Below are 20,874 nucleotides of genomic sequence, written 5' to 3'. Positions count from 1 at the left end.
AACTGCTCCTGGCCCCATCACGCCGACACCACTGGTTTATGTCAATGAGCAATGGCCTCCATGATGTGCAGTCAGTTCTCAATATCCCAGCACCCCTGCCACCAGCGATGGCATCACCGGGTCCTCCCTGCTCCTCAGACTTCTTCCCTCCATGGCCACACGGCACCACGGTGTCCTTCCTCCTCAGCCTCGCCCTGCCACACTCACAGCGTCGCTACCCAACCAGTAGTGAGGACGTACCCTTTGTGCCCCAACCCGGGGCATAAGGGCGTCAAGACAGGACTAAAGGAATACAGTCAGTGTTCCTCTGTTATCACACGAATCTTCAGGGAGTCTGTATTCCTAAATATGCTCAGTAGTCGTCTCTGCCAGGCTCTTTGAGGGCCCTTGACAAAGCCTTCATTTGTGTTTTGTTTCTATCACCTATGAAAGGGGACTAGTTGCTGCTGGGTACGGATCTCAGTTATTTGCCCTGATGTGAGAACAGAACCAGAACAGGACTGTGAGGGAGCAGGGCCAGATCCATGGCTGATACCCCAGATCACTCAGCGCTGCAGTCTGACAACTCCCACAGATAATGGCAAGCCGTATGCGTTGGTTGGAAGAATGAGAGAGGTTGCAGAAAGACACGAGATGCTTGATGAAAAAACACAAAGCAGATTTTCTCTTCCCAACAGCCTTGGCCAGGCCCAAGTCAAGGTCATACGACCATCTCTATCTTATTATTATTATTATTTGGTATTTTTTTTATTGGAGTTCTATTTGCCAACATATAGCATAACACCCAGTGCTCATCCCGTCAAGTGCCCCCCTCAGTGCCCATCATCCAGTCACTCCGTCCCCCTGCCCACCTCCCCTTCCGTGTTCATTTCCCAGAGTTAGGAACGACCATCTCTATCTTAAAGGATGTTTTTATCTCTAGCTTTTGTGAGCATCATCGTATTTTCCAAAAGGAAACACATTTCACTTGACCTTAACTAGAAGGACTTACTGCATCCTCTTCTCGAACTTTATTCCTGTGTGTGTGTGTGTGTGTGTGTGTTTAATCTTTTTTTTTTTTTTTTTTTTTTTGACCTTCCCAGAAAGAAGATTGGCCCATGCACAAGCTGGAATGTTCTCCCATGGTTGTTTTTGGGGAAAACTGGAATCCCTCAGAGACTGTCAGGCTAACTGCAAGGATTCTGGCCAAACAGGTGAGGATGTGGGATAATGTTCAAGTGCAGCTTTTTTCTTTTTTTTCTTAAAGGTCAGAAAGATGAGTGGCCTGTGGTGATCATCTCTTGTTAAATATTCTTGGACTCTATTTCCTGTCACATCCCTATGGACGGGCGTGGGAATAACACTGCAGGCACAAGCCGGTGTGTTGTTTGCCCGTGCAACTAGGATGTCACTTACCCCAGGTCAGGAACACAGCCACAGCTGTTACATTCTGAACTCTTCACGAGACAGGTTTACATAGAAAAATATGGTCTTTCAAAACATGAAGACCCAAGTGAAAATAACTAGAGTGTTCCAGGGAACCAGAGTGGCCTAAGAAGCTTTGCGATGTTTCGCCTTTCTTTCTGATGCCTCCAGTGCTCCCTGCCCCTCCTCCCAGCAGTGTCCTATTTCTCCCCGTCTCCTTATTTGCTCTTGCCTAGGCAGGCAAGGAATGGGATGGAACAGCCGTTTGGCAGATGCAAAGGAGAAGAGAAGGAGAAGGATTGGAAAAAAGTAGAAATGGAGGCAAGGTGAGAGAGGAAGAGGGTAAAAGAAAGAAGTAGTGAAGAAAGAGATGCCCCCAGTGGGAACAGATGATGGCCACGAACAGTTCCTCTAAAGATGTTGCCAGGACCGGTATCCTTGTTTTTTGGTCAGTCCTTACTGATTGTGGCTAATGAGGTGCTGGATCTCCAAAGGAGCAAACTAAAAAAAGGGGGAGAAACACCATCAAACGTGTCCTTGTGACACAATGAAACAGGTTGTGTGGAGCTTAGAAGGCATAGGTCCACGGAGGTGCTTGCTCATATTAAGGAGGTGCTTGCTAGTAAGAAGTTGGTGGCAAGGCCTCTGTCCTGTACATTTCTTAGAGCTGAAATTCCATCTACCTCTTCTTTTATACCTGCCACCCTGCCTCTCCCTTTAAAATCTTCTTTCTTTCTTTCTTTCTTTCTTTCTTTCTTTCTTTCTTTCTTTCTTTCTTTCTTTCTTTCTTTCTTCTTTCTTTCTTTCTTTCTCTTTCTTTCTTTCTTTCTTTCTTTCTTTCTTTCTTTCTTTCTTTCTTTCAAATATTTTTTTTAATTTTTTTATTTATTTATGATAGCCACAGAGAGAGAGAGAGAGAGAGAGAGAGAGAGAGGCAGAGACACAGGCAGAGGGAGAAGCAGGCCCCATGCACCGGGAGCCCGACGTGGGATTCGATCCCGGGTCTCCAGGATTGCGCCCTGGGCCAAAGGCAGGCGCCAAACCGCTGCGCCACCCAGGGATCCCTCTTTCTTTCTTTCTTTCTTTCTTTCTTTCTTTCTTTCTTTCTTTCTTTCTTTCTTTCTCTCTCTATCTATCTAATCTATCTATCTATCCCAAATGTGGTTGTAGTGATTGGCACATATCTGTCCCCAACCCAAGTTAGGATCGTGGGCCACATAAACAGAAGTAGAACATTTCCAAACTCTGAGGTCACTGTTCCATTCTGTGCGGTGTGGGTCAGGTGCTTGCTGAAGTGCCACTTCATCCACTCTGGGAAGATTCAAGGGTTGCTTGCAGGGTGAGGCCAAAAAAAAAAAAAAAAAAAAAATCCACTTTGTTTGCCCCCAGAGGATGTTAACTTTTGAGTCCTTACTACCAGTTATTTTTAAATATATGCCAAGTTTTGGTCAGAAGGAAAGGGTAGGAGGAGTGTGTGACCCGGTGAGGTGTCAGGGTGAACAGCCCATCACGGTTGGATCTGGAGGCATTTGGGGGAGGGTGGGGTGACCAGTCTGCTTGTTCTCCCCTCCCCCACCTCACACTCTGATGGTATTTACAGTGCTGTGGTTAAGAATTCAGAAGAAGCTGGTGTACTTTCCTGAATGAACAGCTTTCCCAGGCAAGATGACTTAACTAATCTTACAGAAATGTATCCTGTGAATGGAAGATTTCTGCTCCAAAAAAGAACAATTGGAATGTTTTGGCACCAGGAGGGTGGTCTGAATGCTCTGATGAGTTTATACCAGTTCCATTCAACTTTTATTATAATTACTATTACTACTGATAGTCTATTAAATGAAAAGTTACCTGGCCATCTTTTCATCTCAGTAGGACTTGATGATTAGAAAAACCAGACCATTTGTATTCTAGTAGCTTGCAAAGGATTAGGGGAGACCGGCTACCCAACTACCAAGGGGAAGCTTAACATGTTAACTAGGGAGGTGAGAGCGCCCTGCTAGACCACCTGTATCCCCAAATTGAATAGCCAGATTACAAAGACACGGCCTCAGGCCAGCTCTTGAGCTCTGCTTTTGAACTCTTGTCAACACCAAGTTTATTCATGTTCTCAAAGCCTAGCAGGTTTACTATTGTTAGCTCCTCTTGGGGTGTCTAGAACAAAGCCAGCAACACGTTTAAAGTGAATCTGGGCTCACAGATACCACCAAAAGTGTTCTTTTTGAAACACAGAATTTGAGATCATTTTAGCCTATGCTTAAAGAAAGTGTAAAACGGATGGGGGGTTTGATTTTGTTCCTTTTTAGAAGGAGAAATAATAAATAGGATGGTTCCTCTGTAGACTCAGAGTCCTTTTAAGTCAGGGCCCTAAAAAGTTGATTTCTCACCACTCTTCTTTTCCATAATAGGCATCTTTGAGCCTACTGTGTGCAGATGGCCCTATCAGGGTGTTAGGAACATGGCAGACAATTTAAAAAGTTTTCCAAAATAGTCCTTCTGATTTCGGTGTTGGGCAGACATTGTCAGCACCCATTGGCAGTACTCCTTGGAGAGTTTTCTGGGCTTCATTGGGAATCGTTGTTCTTTCTTTATGTCGGTGTGAAAGCAAAAGCACTACATTTTGCCCTGGTGGTTAAAATCTCCCATCTGTGTGATTTCTTCCCAATTCCTAGAAGATCCACCCAGAGAGAACACCTTCCGAGAAATTGTTAGCTGTGAAGGAGTTTGAATCACGTAAGTCTTTTTGTGACTGGCCAAGGAGTTATTTTGGCGACCCATTACTATGGACGAGGCTGGGTTGGAGAAAGGTGCAGGGTGTGTTCCTTGTGGTGCTGGGTATTTTAATTACTAGTTTTTACTTTGATTTGTGTCCCTGTTTTGAAAAACGACTTTTTTTTTTTTTTTTTTTCCCTGAGTTGACCTGATTACTAGGAAATAATTAAGGGAAGTAAGAACTTGCAGGATGAATTACTGCATCCTGAGCTATCTCTTCCTGGCTCTCCTGGCATGCTGAATATTTTGGTATCTTTGCTGAATTGCAGTCCTGTAAACAGCTGATGTCCCTACTGAAAGACATTAAATCAGGGCTGTCCAGTTTCTTGACCATGACACGGATTCCAGGGCCAATGTGGGGAGAGTGGACTGGACTAGACTGAGGCTGCTTATCAGAGCTGGCCACTCATTCCTGACCTCACTGCTAATGGTCAGTTGAAATTTCACATCCCGAGTGACTTCCAGTTGTCAGAGGAAGAGAAGAAAGAAACAGCATGCTTTTCTTTCCCTAGAATTTATCAGTTAGACCAAGTAATGGGGGAAGAATATTTCTGGGGGCTCCACATATTCCCCACCCCCCCATGCTATTTACAGTAAGACAGGGAAGTAGCTAGAAAGCCAGAGTTTTCTACCTGGCAAATAATGGTTTGCTTCTCCACAGATCTGGATAAATTAGACAATGAGAAGAAAGACTTGATTCAGAGTGACATTGCTGCTCTTCATCACTTTTACTCCAAGCACCTTGAATTCCCTGACAGTGAGAGCTTGGTGGTACTCTTTGCACAGGTAAGAACGCTAGCAGAAGGTGATGCTACTCTAGCTTTTCCCTGCCCAACTCCCTCTCCCCAACACAGACCTGGTAAAGATGAACGGAAATAGACTGATGGCTTCTGTGACGACAAGGCTGTTGACCTCTTGGACCCTGTTTTGCATAGCCCTGCAAGGTGACCTTGAGCAGACCTTGAGCCGGCCCTCCTTGATGGGTGGTGCATAGGAAATTCACCTTACTTCTGCCTTTTACCACAGAAAGAGTTTCTGAAAACAGAGGGGTTGCCAGTGTCCCAATACTGTGGCCTCCTGGAATCTCTTTGAAAGGAAAAGATCATTTGAGGTGCCCACATTAAATTTTACTTTTCTTCTCTTAAACCTTCCATTCTGACAGTAATGTTTTTACTCCTACCAACACGATATTGACAGAGCACAGGCAAATCCAGATGTTCCCAAGAGGGAGGCCCTCTCCGGTGGCCCTAGGAAGGACAGTCTCCACAGAGAGGAGCCCGAGTGGGTCTAGGCACAGGAAGTGTTTACTGACGGTTGCTAATAAATCTTTAGAGAAGTCTAGGTTTACCAAGCTCAGATCTAATTAAAACATTACAGAGACTTCTAGACAAGAGCAACTTAGAAGTGATTGAGGCACTGGAAATCTGCCATGTGGAAAGACTGAGACATAGGCATGGTTGGAACAAATGAAGAAAGTGTAGGGATCATCCTTCGGCAGCACATAGTCTGGCTGCATAGATGTTCCTCTTATGGCAAGGGTGGTTCTTCCGGGCATGACTTGCTGGGTCAGATTTCTCTCCCTTACATACCCTGCATCTTTCCCTACAAGCCAAATGTGTAGTTGAAGGTGACCTTCCAGACAGAGCTACATTCCCCTGCTGGAATTTTAGTCTCTAGCTCCACAGAAGAGCTTGGGTGGATGCTTACCCATCTTCATCGTAGAACAGAATCAGCATCACCTATGTACCGGTTGACCCACTAGTTCCATTTCTAGGAATCTGTCCTAAGAAAGTAATCAGAGATTATGGATAGTAATTGACACACGGATTGTCTGTTGCAGAGTTCTTTTTAAAACTGAAAAACAAAACAAAAAACAAAAGCAAAAAAGGAAATATAAATGGCCAGCAGTATAGGAGTTTAGAAAATAAATTATGGCATAGCGTTATGATGGAAGCTTATATAGCCTTTATAACTTTGGTTTCAACAAATGTCTAGGGATGTGCAAAATGTTGATACAGCTGTAAGTGTAAAATCAGGATAAAAAATGTGTTATAATATGAAAATACACATATTAAAAAAGATCCAGTGGAAGTTCACAGGTGATTATCTCCTCAGTTGTAGAAAATTTTTGCTTTTTTTTTTTTTTAAAGATTTTATTTATTTATTCATGAGAGACACAGACAGAGATGCAGAGACACAAGCAGAGGGAGAAGCAGGCTCCATGCAGGGAGCCCGATGTGGGACTCGAACCCAGGTCTCCAGGATCATACCCTCGGCTGAAGGTGGCACTAAACTGCTGAGCTGCCCAATTTTTGCTTTTTTTAATTGAGTAATTTTCTGAATTTTCTACAATGACTATGTATAACTTAAGAAAACACTAAAAAGGGGGTGCCTGCGTGGCTTAGTTGGTTAAGCATCTATCCTTGGCTTAGGCCATGATCCCCATGATCAAGCCCCACCTCAGGCTCCCTGCTAATTGGGAAGTCTGCTTCTCCCTCTCCTCTGCCCATTCCCCCACCCAGTGCACGTGCTCTCTCTCTGTCTCAAATAAATAAAATATTTTTTTAAAAAACACTAAAAAGAAAGAGATTAAAAAGAAGAAAAAGATTAAAAGGCACCCATAATCCTTCCACTTTGAAAAATTACACATACAAAGGATGAAGTAAGTCTTCAACTCCTGTGAGCATCACTGCTACTAGTTGGATGAATTCCTTGATGGGCGTTGTGTTATATAGATATATTTCTATTTTGTGAATATATTTCTATTTCAGTAAAAAATGCCATTCTTGGAAAAAAAATATGGATTCCAGTTATGATTGTTAAAGTAGATTTTCCTATTATCCTGGATTTACAACACATTTTCCTAAGTGTCCTAAGATAGTGGATTTGGGTGACAGTGGGAAGTTGAGGAATTGACTGATCTGCCATTTAAGAAATAAATGAGATACGTGACTTTTCTGGACCAGAAGGAACATGGTTGTATGAGAACTCAGGAGAGAGGAAATAAATATAGGGTATCTTCCCTTCTAGGTGTGAAAAAAGATGACTTTTCTCCCATCACAGTAATGAATGCTGATAGGACTTCTCAGTGCTGGTGTAGGAGATATGGGACCCTGTTGTCATAACCAGAAATCAAGGCACTTGTTCTCACAAGGAGAAGTATGTTTGTGGTGAAAATGACTCAGAATCTTTGACATTTGGACTGACTCAGAAAATCCAGGAGATATAGATAGGTGTATGCACTCACACACACTGAGATAAGTAATTCCTTTATAGACTTCATCAAATCATAATAGTCATTCTCAGATTGTGTGTGTGTGTGGACAATGCACACACACACACACACACACACACACTTTTATATATGAATTTGAGAAGGGACATTTGGCACCCCCAGAGAGAAGTCTAAAACAAAAGTGAAAAGTGACGTTCCAGCCCCGGGCCACCCTCTGGTCCTGCCCCCCAACCCCAAGCTGTGTGTCCGCTCTTCCAGCCTCAGAGCCCTCTCCTCTCCCTGCTTCGAGGGAGGGTGTTATGGGTTCACTTGCGGCCCAGCAGCAGCTGGTAGCAGAAGGTGACTGCACTCCTCCGACAGTATTGAGGTGCATTTTAATCACTGGGAACATATGCATGGTTGGGAAATGTATTTTTGGTGTGCAGCCTACATCTAGTCTAAATGCTAATTATGAGAATAGCTTTAGCGAGGCACTTACGCCTGATTTGACTTGAAAAAAAGGACTATGGCCCATGCATCTTTCTTAACATGCAAGTTCACTTTTCTTCTCTAGGGATATTTCAGCAGGGAGGGAAAACTGGCAGAGAAATTGCTATGCAGTTTGGCTTACACCCCATCACCACCTCCCAGGAAGGAGCAGTGATGACACTGTGCTTACAGGAGCCTTTGCTCATGAAGAAACATGCTCGCTCTTCTGCAGCGAGAGGAGGAGGTGGAGGGTATCAAGCGACCAGTGGTCGTAGAACATTCCAGCCTGAAGGATTTTGGAGTCAAAGACTGATCCAGTTAAGCTCCATGCAGAGGAAGAGATTAAGAGACAAAGGAGTGGGTCTCCTACCCCCTTAGAGTTAGATTCTCTGTATTACATCCATCATGGGTCATGGCTTCTTTTTTAATGGGAGAAAGTCAAGGACTGAGGGATTCTGTGGTTGGCTCAGGATCACACAGCTGATCTGTGGCATAATTGGGATTGGACTCCAGGTACGCTAATGCCAGACTTCAGTCCCTAGAGCCTTAGGGGTTACAGTGGTCTTGGACCCCCATGTGTGGCAGGGGCAGGCCGGCTACACCAAAGGTGCTTCATTCCTAACAAATCTGCTTCTGTTTGTTTACACATGAGATTGGTGGGTCACTTGTGTTTGAACCCAGGATGCCTTGGCCGAAAGAAAGGTTTTTACATCACTAAACTGGAACATCCTCCTAGTTAATTTGTCAAGGGTCAAAATTAAAGAAATGGTTTCTATCCAGAGAGAAGCCTCAGCTCACCTGTTTCTTTCTTTTTCACCCTTTCTCCCTGCAGGTTAACTGTAATGGCTTCACAATTGAAGATGAAGAGCTTTCTCATTTGGGATCAGCAATATTTCCCGAGTAGGCTGAGTTTGACTTCGCTTCTTTTCTTTTCTACTTACTTAACACTAATCAGATTTTTTTTTATTTTTTTAAATAACCTACCTAACTGCATGTGGCAGACGTGAAACTCCAAGTGAATTAAGACACCTTTTTAATACCGCCAGATCTCAAAATATTTCCCATACGTTTAAGGATCCAAAGGTAGTAGTTAAGAGAACAGTTGCTTATTAGGTCCTGCTAGGTATGGAGCTCTTATTAAAGAATATTTTAGAACAGCCCATGCCCTGCTGGGGAATTTGCTTTTCGCCTGTCTTTGGTTCTGGAAATCTTTGGGTTTCTTACATTCAAAGTGAGACACTGATTGTCAACCAAGAATTGGCCGTAGGCGAATGCAGAGGCTATGAGTTGCTTCTACGGCTGTTTTTCTCGAAAAATACTAGTGTAGAAACAGCACAGTTTGGGAGGGAGACTCTGCTAAAGTAGCGAACTAGGAAAATTTCAAAGAACGACACAGGATTTTTCTTGACTTCAGAAGCACTTAAGTAATTCAAGAAAGGCTGGCCAGTTGACAAACAGAGATCTTTATAGCTCTGTCATGAGTTTGCCAAAAAACGGCTCTGCCGTGGTGTCTGATGGAATGGGTATTCTCAGAATGCTTCAGTTCCCTGAAATCCAGTCCTCACTTCGTAGATGGAGGGAAGGAGGCCTCCCTGCATCCCCTGTGCGAGTGAATCCACATTGTAGACTGATGATGTTGCTTAATATATACCACGGGAGCTCTAGCTTTGTTTTGAAGCAATTAAAGGGAACACCCACGCGCTGGCCATGGATGATGCGTGAGCCCCCAGTGTGTGTGTCTGTAGCCGCCGGGGTCTGCATGTCACACGGGTCTGAAAGATAGAGAAGCATCCGTACAGGCCCATGTCTCCTGAGCAACCATCATAGGCTTTCCGGGCCAGCGAAACAAAAAGTTTTTTCACAGGGTAATGTCCCCGTGGCCAAAAATAGTGTCATCTCTAGTTTGAATTCTGATAGCGAGGAAAGAAGAGTCTTGGGGAGAAGCTCTATTAGGCTTTTGCCCTTGGGAAAAGGAAGGAGAAACAGGGAAAGACCATCAGACCCTCTTTTAGAAGGCTCTTACCGACAACTTCAGGCCTGAAAGAATGTGTCTGCTCTTAGTATTTTCGAGACTAAAGGGCAGGGTTCAGAGTGGTCTTGTTTGAGGTTTTACCCTGCCGGGTGATTGCAGGAGAATGCTGATACCAAGAGCCTGAACTGTTTCAGGTTCTTCGCCTTGGTGAACTCTTTCCATCTTCATTAAAAAGATGTCCAGGAGTCTGTCTTGAAATGAATGAATAGTTCCTCTACAAAACATTCTAGAAAGCTGCTTTTCCTTTAATAACCACTTCTGTGTATTTGTTTGTGAGATTCCCCAGGACCTGATTGCCTGTCAGTAAGCCAGTGGCCTGTGATGCATGGGAGAGGTGACCTTTCCTAAGGATAAGACAGGGAAGTTGCCACACGTCCTCCTAGGCTCGAGGCCAGCCACATGCCTCACTCACGCAGGCCTGCAGCAACTAGGAGGTGGAAGGGGATCACTCCCTCTTGTGCACAGCAAACCCGGGGCAGCGCATCCTTACCAGCCTCCACAGCTCTCTGCTCTTTCACACTGGGGCAAACACGAGAGGGCTTTTGGTTGCTGACGGTTCAGGCAAATGACTCTGGCCACCAGAGCCACGATGCATATGGATGTGAGTGTCCATATGAGCCCCAGTTTCCAGACAGTTTTAATTGGGGGGAAAAATCCCTTTGGGCTGAAATCATATCGGCATTGTGATTTCAAAGGCAGCATTTTCAGAGATCAAGCACTTTTTCCCTGTAGTTTAGAAATTTCTGTTCTCAGAACTTTGACCTTGATATAATCAGAAAGCTCAAAGCCCCTCGCATAGGCGAATCTCTCTGTCCTCTCCATCCCTGAAAAGCAGACAGTGAGCAGCAGGAGCAGTAATGTCCCAATTTTCCAGATGAGGAAATCAAGGTGCAGAGAGAGGCAGATGGGCTCCTCGGGGCCTCTCAGGGCACCTCAAGCCCTGCCCAAGGAAGCTGGCCTCTCCCACCGTGGCGGTTTCACAACCGCTGAAGAAAACACGTTAGAAAGAATCCACAAATAAAAAAAGCTGCCTGGAAATGGCACCCTGTTTGTCCTGTGCAACGTCCAGTGGAGGAGCGGTTTGTTGCAGCCGCTGCTGGGCTTTGAGTCCTTCATCTCACAGGAAGGAATATTCGTGGCTTCATCGTCACTGCTATTTTTATTGTTGTGTGTGTGTTTTTTTTTTTTTTATTTTTGGCCTAGATGTCACCATTTTGAATTGTGAATTTCGCTTTTCAGTATTGTTAGAGATGTTAGAAATGCTTATAAATACAGGCAGGACAACCTCTGAGGCTGTGATGGCCAACTATTAGATTTTTTTTTTTAAACGCCCTACAAAGATCCTGCTCCTGCAACTTCAGAAGTGAATGGCCAAGGAGGGCCTGAACAGTCTGTCTACTTTCTTGATAAAATTGGGTTTTCTCTTCTGATTGACAGTGTCGCCTTGATGAACCATAGTTGCTGCCCCAATGTCATCGTCACCTACAAGGGGACCCTGGCCGAAGTACGCGCCGTACAGGAGATCAGCCCAGGAGAGGAGGTGAGTGTGTGGCCACTGGGCCGTGGCCCTGCGCTTCCGACCGCTGCTCTAAAGGGCGGTGTGGGAGCGTCAGCACAGCGTCGCTGGGTAGCACGGGCTGCGAGTGATGCCAGCAGCTACTCCGTTTCCATCGTCAGGCCCGGCAGGTCAGTCAGCAGAGTCGTGACTCGTGGCTTCGAATCCCGCGCTTTTGCCTTCCGTTCGATGCTCACCGTTTCTGTCTGTGGCCAAGGAAAAGAACAGGAAAGAATAAATTTGAGCTCAATTCCTTACAAAGACCGGTAGAGATTTACAGAGAAAGGGCACTGCCAAAGTGGGCTAAATGAAATTTTGGAACCTCTTGAGAGTCCCCGTATTTCTACCACCAAACAATTGAGTTTGAGCTTTTCTTAATTAGGGGATTTCGGCCTCTTTTTCTCCCCTCTCCCCTAGAAGGTTAATGCCATTGTCATCTAAAAGAGAGAAAAGCAACCCAGCAGTAGCTAACGAGTAAAAGTTGCACATGGACACATCAGCATCGCACATCCTGTCAGTTCCACATCTGAACTCCAGAGAGATCATATTTTTAGGAATGCGGTGCAGGTGGTGGGCTGTACACACGGACACTGGGCAGGGCCAGTAGAGGCAGTCCGTGGCCAAGAGATAGCCTCCTCAACTTAGGGACGCGGAGAAAGCCAGGTGTTCGGTCCCCTGCGCTGTGATTCCCCCTCCTTTCCCACGCACTGCCTCTGTGACCACCGTAGGAGACTCCTCACCTCCAGAAGGCTCAGAAAGGCTGCTTGGCAAATTGCTAGAGGATTGCTCTGTGTTCTTAGGTAGATAATAAAATCCCTTTCAAGGACACATGAATTTATAGGGAACTTAATCACACACTTTAGAGCCCATTTCAGTTTAATGGTCTTCAGTGCTATTTTAAGGTACATGTCTGGATATTTTAAGCCTTAAATACAACGATCAGTGTGCCAAGTAGGCAAGACCTTGGCTTCTCCAGAAGCCGTGGACCGAGCCGCAGCTGAACAGGGACCAGAAGTCCAGGGCACAGATGAGACTTTGTGGCCTTTGCTTCATTCATCATGATGAGGGTGTCCTGTTTTCGGTTGGGGCCTCTTGGTTTTCACGTGTCTTGCGACTGCGCTGAGACCTCTGTCGTGCACCCACCCCAGTGGGTCCCAGTGTAAGTCAGCAGGCTCCGGCCCCGGGTGGAGGCTCAGCGGCTGGTCACCCACCCGGGCTCTGGCTGGGCTGGAGTAGCGACACTGAGCGGCCTTTGTCGCCATCTTCTGGGCCCTTGTGTTTGTTGCGCTGCGTGTCCCATCAGTCACGTCAAAGGAAGGAGGCAGCTCTCCTGCGTGCAGGCCTGGCTCCTGCTGGTTTGGCCCGAGCTCAGCAGTAACCCCGTGGTAACCCTGCGCTGGGGAAGCCACTGCTTGGGGGACACTTGCCCTTCAAAGAGGGTGTCGAAGAGCTGCGAGGCCTCCATTGCTGCCCTTTGGGTCGGGGAGAGCTTGGCCTGGCAGCGCCTGTAAGCACCCAGCCCTGTGCAAGTGCCCCCTGCCTGCCTGCCAGGGCCCGGGGTTACTGGCACACTCACGGCTTTGTGACATCCATCTGTTCAGTCAGACATGTGCCTGATGGTGTGGGATGAGCAGCAAGTGCCGTCCCAGTGAGTAGATAATGGGCAGTTAAATGCCGGTCTCCTCCATATGCTCCAAGTCCCAGTTACAGACCCCGTTAGGAAAAAGCAAGGACGGGAGAACCCGATGAGCCCAAAGGCAAGACTTTTCCAAGTTCTCTGGCCCAGCTGGGTAAGGCAGCAGCATGCTGGTGTCCTAGAAGCTGTGTCCTCCCTCTGCCCACTTGTCCCAGCCTGCTGGGCCAAGCTGCTTGCTCCCTTGCCAGCTGATGGAAGGAGAAAGGGAAGCCAATCCGGAGGGCTGTGTGCACACTTCCCGTCCCCAGCAATGCATCTGAGCCGGCCCAAGCCGGGACAGCAAAGGGGCTGACTGAAGGCCAGGTAGACAGAGCAGGGCCCGGCTCAAGGAGGGGTAGGGTCTCTGGTCTACACCTGGGACAAGGCCGTGTCCCTGGGACAGATCCACAGCTGGCCCTCTCTGGGGAGGAAGGGAATGGGGATGCTGTCAACCCTCCCAGTTTACTGCTTGGGGGACTCCTTGATTCTCTAGAAGGTGAGAGGAGAAGTCCTTTCTCTCCATCACAAGGAGGTGGACAAAACTAGGTGACTGCTGACTTTAAAGAACTCGGTGTCTCCGCGGTTGGGCATCTGCCTTTGGCTCAGGGCGTGATCCTGGAGTCCCAGGATTGAGTCCCACATGGGGCTCCCTGCATGGAGCCTGCTTCTGCCTGTGTCTGTGCCTCTCTCTTTCTGTCTCCCATGAATAAATAAATTAAATCTTAAAAAAAATATGAAGAACTCGGTGTTTTAAGGGAAAGAGCATATTCCATGCTGTGGTCCTTCTCAGGGCCTATCCCTGGAAGTATTTGCAGAGCCACAGGAAGGATGAAGAACACGTGTGCCTATAGCAGACTGCATTGTCCACTCTTTGGGCCCCCTTAGGTTTTTACCAGCTACATTGACCTCCTATACCCAACAGAAGATAGGAACGACCGGTTGAGAGATTCGTACTTCTTCACCTGCCAGTGCCAGGAATGCACCACCAAAGACAAGGTAGGTTCCCAAGAGGACCATACCCAGTGCCTCAGGACCTCTGGGCCAGTACTCCTCCCACGGTATTGTTGACCCTTTAAACCCATCTTACTAAGACAGCTAGAGGAAATCTGGTTACACCAGGTCCCTGTTCAAACCTGACCCTCACAGCTGATGAACCACATGTCCATTACACCGTGCAAATGAGAGAAGGATTTGCCGTACTGCTGTATCGCAAAAAGAAATAGATGCTCAGAAGGGGAGGGAAGGGATAAAAGCACATGAGAACAATTTTAGGCTTTTCCCAGCTTTTGTTCGCCAGAATATGGAAAATTGTCTCTGGCATTGCCTGTGTTATTTTGTCCATGCCACCCCTCCTCATTCTATCCTCTTGATTCATAGATGTGTGAACACACAGATCTGCGCATAGCAAACATATCCTAAGTGTCCTGCTTATAAGGATTGACTAGAAAATTAGTCTTTTTGTTTGTTTGTTGTAAAAAGGTAGCGGGGGTCGGGGGGATCCCTGGGTGGCGCAGCGGTTTAGCGCCTGTCTTTGGCCCAGGGCGCGATCCTGGAGACCCGGGATCGAATCCCACATCAGGCTCCCTGCATGGAGCCTGCTTCTCCCTCTGCCTGTGTCTCTGCCTCTTTCTCTCTCTCTCTCTCTCTCTCTCTCTCTCTCTGTGTGTGACTATCATAAATAAATAAAAATTAAAAAAAAAAAGGTAGCGGAGTACTGGGTTTCCCTTAGATCCATTGCCTAATTTCTGTGCATTATTTTGTGACTTTGCAATGGGCAAGCCCCCACCTCTACATGGAAAAAGATACTATCTGAGAGGTTTCCCGCTGGGTGTAGTTTCTGTGGGAGCTGATGCCTTGCACTTTTGGACATTTCCCTCAGGATAAGGCCAAGGTGGAAATCCGGAAGCTCAGTGATCCCCCAAAGGCAGAAACCATTCGTGACATGGTCAGATACGCACGCAACGTCATCGAGGAGTTCCGGAGGGCCAAGCACTACAAATATATCCTTTACTGCTGTCTAGAAGTTTACTGTCCCTCACCTGCAAGAGCTGCTGGAGAGCTGGGAGGAGGGAGTGAGAGGGCGGGGGTAAGATTCTGAACTCGGAAGGAAGAATGTCTCCTGGCAGATGGTGGGAAGAATGACCGCGCATGACCTGGCGTCCGCCGCATCAAAGTTGTGTAGTATTGATTTCATCTTCTTGTTTCACTAGTGTGGTCAGGAGCTGGATGTGGTGGTGGAAGAGTTTTATGGTCTAAAACTGGGAAGAAGAGTTCCTTGAAGGCCCTCGTTGGTTGGGTGTCGTCCTCCAGGCAAACACGATGCCAAGGGCTTGCTTACGTTATGGTACCTAATCCTCACGGGGACACCCAAGGACGCAGATGGGAACAGACTCTTAGGGTAGCAAGCAATTTACCCGAGGGACAGAGCTCACTAGGATTTGACTACTGTGATCCATATTCTTAACCACTACCTGATAGCGCTTTCTTAGCTTGAAAACGCATCACATTCACATTAGGGGAAGAACTAAAAGCGGTGAAGGAAATTGTACAATGGCACATTTTTTTCCGCAGCCATAAAAAAAGAAAAAAAAAAAAAAAAAAAGAACTGTCCCCTCGTGGGGACTCCTTCCTTAGAAATGCTTCAACTAAAGTGCTGAGCTTGGGTGAAAGTTTAAATTTAACCAGGAGGTTGAAGATTTGTAATCCTAAACGTGTTTACAGCCGAATCAAGGGGTCTGTTCCCCGTGGCTAGAATTTTTCAATTGTGTTTAAGATAGTTGAGGTCTTCAATTTTTCCTGAAGTTTGTTTAAGAAAAATATGCTTCTTGAAGAAAAAAAAAATTCCCTTTCACTTTTGCTTAGATTTCTGTAATGTACTTTTTCAGAGGGTGTGAGGGTAGGGGCAGAGTGGATGAAATAGCTCCTTGAACCCAGCCTTGGGACGTGTCCAAGTCCGGAGGCCTGAGCCTGTCCTTTCCTTGACACCAGAGCACCCCCTAGTGAGCTGCTGGAGATCTGTGAGCTCAGCCAGGAGAAGATGGGCTCCGTGTTTGAGGACAGCAACGTGTACATGTTGCACATGATGTACCAGGCCATGGGTGTCTGCTTGTACATGCAGGACTGGGAAGGAGCCCTGCGATACGGACAGAAAATCATTAAGCCCTACAGGTGATTGCCATGGCTGTTCTCGTCCTCTTAGCAGGGAATGGCATTTGGTGATCTGGAATGCTGTTTTCTGTTTTCTGGGCGTCCTGTGTCGGAACATGCCTAGAACAGCTTTCTCTTCCTGCACCCACACCTGGAGGTACAGGTGCAGGGTGCTGCTCCATTGGGCCCGGCCTGTGCACTCCGCCAAGACACACACCTGTGGAGGCTTGTTGAGGTTAGGAAGGGGGTGCTGGGGCAAGAGCCCTGCCAGGACCTGTCCAGGGTGCTGTATCCAAAGTAGTTAATTCACATCAGTCTTAAAAAGGCCACCAGCTTGTGACTTTCCCCTCCCCTGCCTTCCCAGTTACACACACTGATTAATTGCTGAGTGGTGGTCTCCCATCCCTGCTCTTCCATCGTTACTCCGGCCATCCTCTCATTGTGCTTTTTGAAAATTGCAGCCCAGTTTGCAAACGGGGACAGGCTAGGACCATTGAGCTGGCTCTGGTTATCCATTAACAGCCCCCCTCCCCCGCTTCTGAATAAAGCAAGTTGGATTTTAACTTAACAGTAATAATGAATACCAGCCCCGGGGAAGTTTCCTGTCGAGAGGGTTTTTAAACCTTAAAGTGTGACAGATGGAGGTTGTGGCAGTGTCCTCTGGCTCTGATTAGCCATTTCGGGGCTGGGATGGCCTAGATCTTATCAGTGGGGCGCCTGTTAAACACATTCACATTGTGTATTTGCAGGATTTCCCCAAGACCAAGTAGCTCAGAGTTTCTGGGCACTAGAGCTGAGAGCCCTGTGCCCCAGAAGCACCCCAGTGTCTCTCATGGATTTGAGAAGCCCTAAGTACTCCCTCACTGTCTAAGGTTGGGGACTGTAAAGTCTGTGTCCAGTCAGGATTTCCAGAGCCTTCCATTTACCCTGCGCTGCCTGGATTAGCCATCAGGGGGAGTTCGAGGGAAGACAGCTCCTAAAATCTGCTCTTGGAAAAAATTTGCTGCATCATTGAGGATCTCAAGGCCTATCTTCTTCCTGGGGTGGGTGAGAAAGTCCTCTGGCCTTAGGCACACTGCCCTCTGTGAGATCTGGAGGGAGGGGATGGGAGAGAGAGAAAGAATGGGAAAGAATGAGATCATCTTAGCTTTGTGGTCGCTCTCCCAGCAGCAGGGCCTTGCCTTACTGGTCCCTTCCTTAGCTTGAGCCCCTCCTGGAGGCCAGCGCTGGGCCCTCTGTGGGGCCACTGGCTCCAGGGCTTCCTCCAAGCAGCATGATGCCGTCTGCCCAGGAAGACAGCCAGGATGTGTCTCTCTTGGATGGATTTTGAGGGTAGAGAGGTACAGACCCGTCTGTGAATCAACACCTACACATGCATTTCTCTCCCGCCACCCCCTCTTACCCATAAGCTGCCTCCTGGTCTCTTTCCCTGGCAGGCTGTTAGCCTTCAATGGAAACCAGAGAGAACACCTACTGTATAGAAAGCCCTCTACTGGACACCGGAGAAAGCTTATCTAGAAGTAAAGTAGGTGTTCTCCTGACTTCAGAGACCTAGCTTTGCTAGATAGCTTTGCTAAACCAGCTGGTACCATATTCTGTGACAGAGAGCGGGGGTCCTAAGACACATGGGTATGTGTGTATTTTTAGGGGTAATGCCTTTTTAACATGAGGGGTTAGGCCTAGTGTGTTCATAGAAAGGGGATTCATTTTAAAAGGTGTTTTCTCAGAGCCCTGCGTTGGGTGCACCTAAAACAACAATCTGGGACTGGGATCGAATGTCGTGTTTATACATGTTTTTCTGTGGGATTTCTCCTGCAGTTTTTCTGTAGCTTTTCAGAAACACACCAACTGTGTGAAAGGAAGTGCCTCTGTGGTGCTTAGACAGGGGCAGACCATCCATGCTGTCCATCCAGCACCTGCCGGGGCTTGGAGCAGGCTGCTCGGGAGCCTTTGACACGTGGCCTGTTATGTTCTCTCTTCTTCCAGCAAGCACTACCCTCTGTACTCCCTCAACGTGGCCTCCATGTGGCTGAAGCTGGGGAGGCTGTACATGGGCCTGGAAGACAAAGCTGCTGGAGAGAGAGCCCTGAAGAAGGTGCGTCTGCAGCGCGGGGCTGGGGGTCCTGCCCTCCTGCTTGAAAGGGCTGAGTGACTCCAGTCACTCCTAGAGGACACCCTGTTCTTGACCCACCTGTGGTCAGAGGAGTGGGAGGGGGCGTGTTGGGCAGGTCAGGGTAGGGTAAGCGATGGAGTCTTTGCCTTGTCTGCATCCGGGCCCTCCCGTACAGAAGGGGTGCACACATCAAGAGGGGCTGGCCTCGATGCCACGCACAGCCCGTGACTGGGGAGACGGGGCCACTGCCCTTATCCCGCGTGAGGCCCTGGAAGTGGACCAGAGGCCACGCGGTGGCTCCGGAGACTGTGGTGAGGGAATCTTCCATTTGGTTCTCCTTAGTATTATAACTATGCATTTGCAGTTTCTAGAATGTACTTAGGAATCCTCATCACTGCATCAAGTACCAGTTACATGCCAGGACCCTCATGTGTGGTTTTTCTTTTAATTCTCACGAAAATGAGATAGATTTTCCTGATGGAAAAATTGAGATTCAGGCAGGCTGAGGCCTCCCTTCAGACTGGAGTCTTTCTGAGTTGAAAGCATCTGCTCCACTCGCCCAGGCGGTGACCCACACTGGGGCAGCCTGGGCCCTGGGCAGCCCTGGCCTCTCCCCGTGTTTCACAGCCACCTTGTGCCCGGCACCTGACAGGAGCTCAGAATCACTGTCCTGAATATTGATTCTCGTTGTTCTTTACGTGGTAGTTAACAGTTGATGAAATGTTTGATCTTTGAGACAGTCTGTTAAGTCCTGTAAGAGAATGTCTGTCAAAGTTGGGGCCAGATTCCCTGTATCTTCCCAGTAGCCTGCTTGAGACGATGGTATAAGGTCCCACCTCCCAAATGGGAGGGTCCGGGCCCAACCAGGCTAGAAGTGTGAGCTAAGGGTACATACTTTTCTGTTTTTCAACCATAGACTTTGTGTCCTAAGACAACAGATTTATTTCCTTGGCGAGTTGAGGGAAAATCGACCGAGTCGGGTCCCAGTTGCGGGGGGTGCTGGTAGGCAATGAGCTACAAGATCAGCGAAGGACACAGTAGATGTGAGCAGGGAGCGTGAGTCGTGGGTTGAGCACAGAGGGCCGGAGCAGGGGAGGCATTTAAAACCGGACGTTTCTGAAGGCTCCCACGCCGTTCCTTGGCCTGCCTCCTGCTGGTTTGAGATCTCTGAGGAGAATGGTAGCAGTGAAAGGATTGTCCATCAGGCACAGGCCATCAGACATTCCCCGTTTGGAGAGTGGAGAATAATCTAAGTTTTTCTATCTGTGAGTACTATAGTCGAATACAAAAAAAAGCAAGATACATTCTTACAGATAACATTTGGGATCCGCCTCCTATGTGCTGGATGCTCTTCTAGAGACTTCCATGTGTGCCGAGAGCCCTGGGAGGTAGGCATCAGTCCTGTTTTGCAGATGAGGAGAATGAGGCACAGAGTAGTTAAGTAAGTTGCCCAAGGTCACACAGCTAGGGAATGCTGGGCCACCGGTGACTCTCCCGCTTCCTACTGCCGCCCTATAAGAAGCCTTATTAAATACGTTCTCTCCAGCTTCCTCAAGTACTTTTCAGTTTGTTTTTTTTTTAAAGAGTGTGCGTTACAAGGAAAGCATGTGCTTTTTCAAAGGGAAGAACGGTTCAGTCGTGTCTTACGGATGAGCAGTGGTAACCAAAATCTAAGGAGGTTTGATGCGAAGTTCACGGGGGAGCCCACAGCCAGGGCTTTCTGTCCCTAGAGCCTGCCTTCCTGCGGTTTCTAGGACGTCAGGAAGCCCACTTCTTTGTATCCTCTCTTCAGCTGCTTTACTCAGTGGTACCGACTGGGCAACCAGTTATCAGATAATCTTCGCAATTTAAAAGATAACAAGAAATCGAGACCCTGGAGGACAATCAGGCTCCAAGAGCCAGTGCGCCTCCTGGGCCCCGACGCAGGGAAGTCTACCCTGAGTTCTGTTAGCCCCGGGTGCTGGGTGCTGGGTGCTGGGTGCTGGGTGCTGCCTCCAGGCTCTCAAGCCTTCACTTGTCTCTGTCTCTCCTAGGCCATCGCCATAATGGAAGTGGCTCACGGCAAAGATCATCCGTACATTTCTGAGATCAAACAGGAAATTGAAAGCCACTGAAACTCCGCCAACACGCTAATTTTTATTTAAATGCTAGCACAGAAGCCTTCAAGGATTTGAATATTTCCAGGCGTACACATGACTCCTGCATTTCTGTAAAATCACTGGAATGAAAACCCTGCTTGCCCCTAAACCTTACCCGTGGCTTACCTGAAGGTTGGCCTTCACCTTTACTCTTAGTACCAAAATAATTTTTGAATGCTTTTATTTCCCTAAGAGAGAACGGCATGGTCTCACGTACTACCACGTGCTTTGGACCGACTGAATTTAAGAAACACGGCTACTTTTCCCTTCATGCCTCTTACAATGTTGTGAGCAAACCTGGATGATGAAAGAGAATAAAAAGGGTAATGGTGTTTGAA

General features: G+C 47.5%; 1 protein-coding gene across 2 annotated transcripts in view; it reads left to right on the top strand.

Annotated features, from left to right (window-relative positions):
* The window catches only part of SMYD2 (SET and MYND domain containing 2), a 49,737-nt gene extending 28,863 nt beyond the window's left edge, over nt 1–20,874 (top strand). Inside the window, exons 3-12 of one of the 2 annotated variants that reach the window (XM_072831075.1) lie at nt 1,083–1,193; nt 4,074–4,134; nt 4,835–4,959; nt 8,709–8,776; nt 11,346–11,448; nt 14,024–14,134; nt 15,018–15,138; nt 16,132–16,306; nt 18,272–18,380; nt 20,432–20,874. In XM_072831075.1, coding sequence (XP_072687176.1) covers nt 1,083–1,193; nt 4,074–4,134; nt 4,835–4,959; nt 8,709–8,776; nt 11,346–11,448; nt 14,024–14,134; nt 15,018–15,138; nt 16,132–16,306; nt 18,272–18,380; nt 20,432–20,512 — 1,065 coding nt within the window. In that variant the 3' untranslated portion in view covers nt 20,513–20,874. Of the gene's footprint in view, nt 1–1,082; nt 1,194–4,073; nt 4,135–4,834; nt 4,960–8,708; nt 8,777–11,345; nt 11,449–14,023; nt 14,135–15,017; nt 15,225–15,348; nt 16,307–18,271; nt 18,381–20,431 lie in introns of those variants that run through there. The other variant, XM_072831074.1, reaches the window with a different exon arrangement.

The sequence above is a fragment of the Canis lupus genome, chromosome 6, assembly GCF_048164855.1.
Source record: "Canis lupus baileyi chromosome 6, mCanLup2.hap1, whole genome shotgun sequence".
Classification (NCBI taxonomy): domain Eukaryota; kingdom Metazoa; phylum Chordata; class Mammalia; order Carnivora; family Canidae; genus Canis; species Canis lupus.
This window is presented reverse-complemented; position numbering and strand designations above follow the sequence as displayed.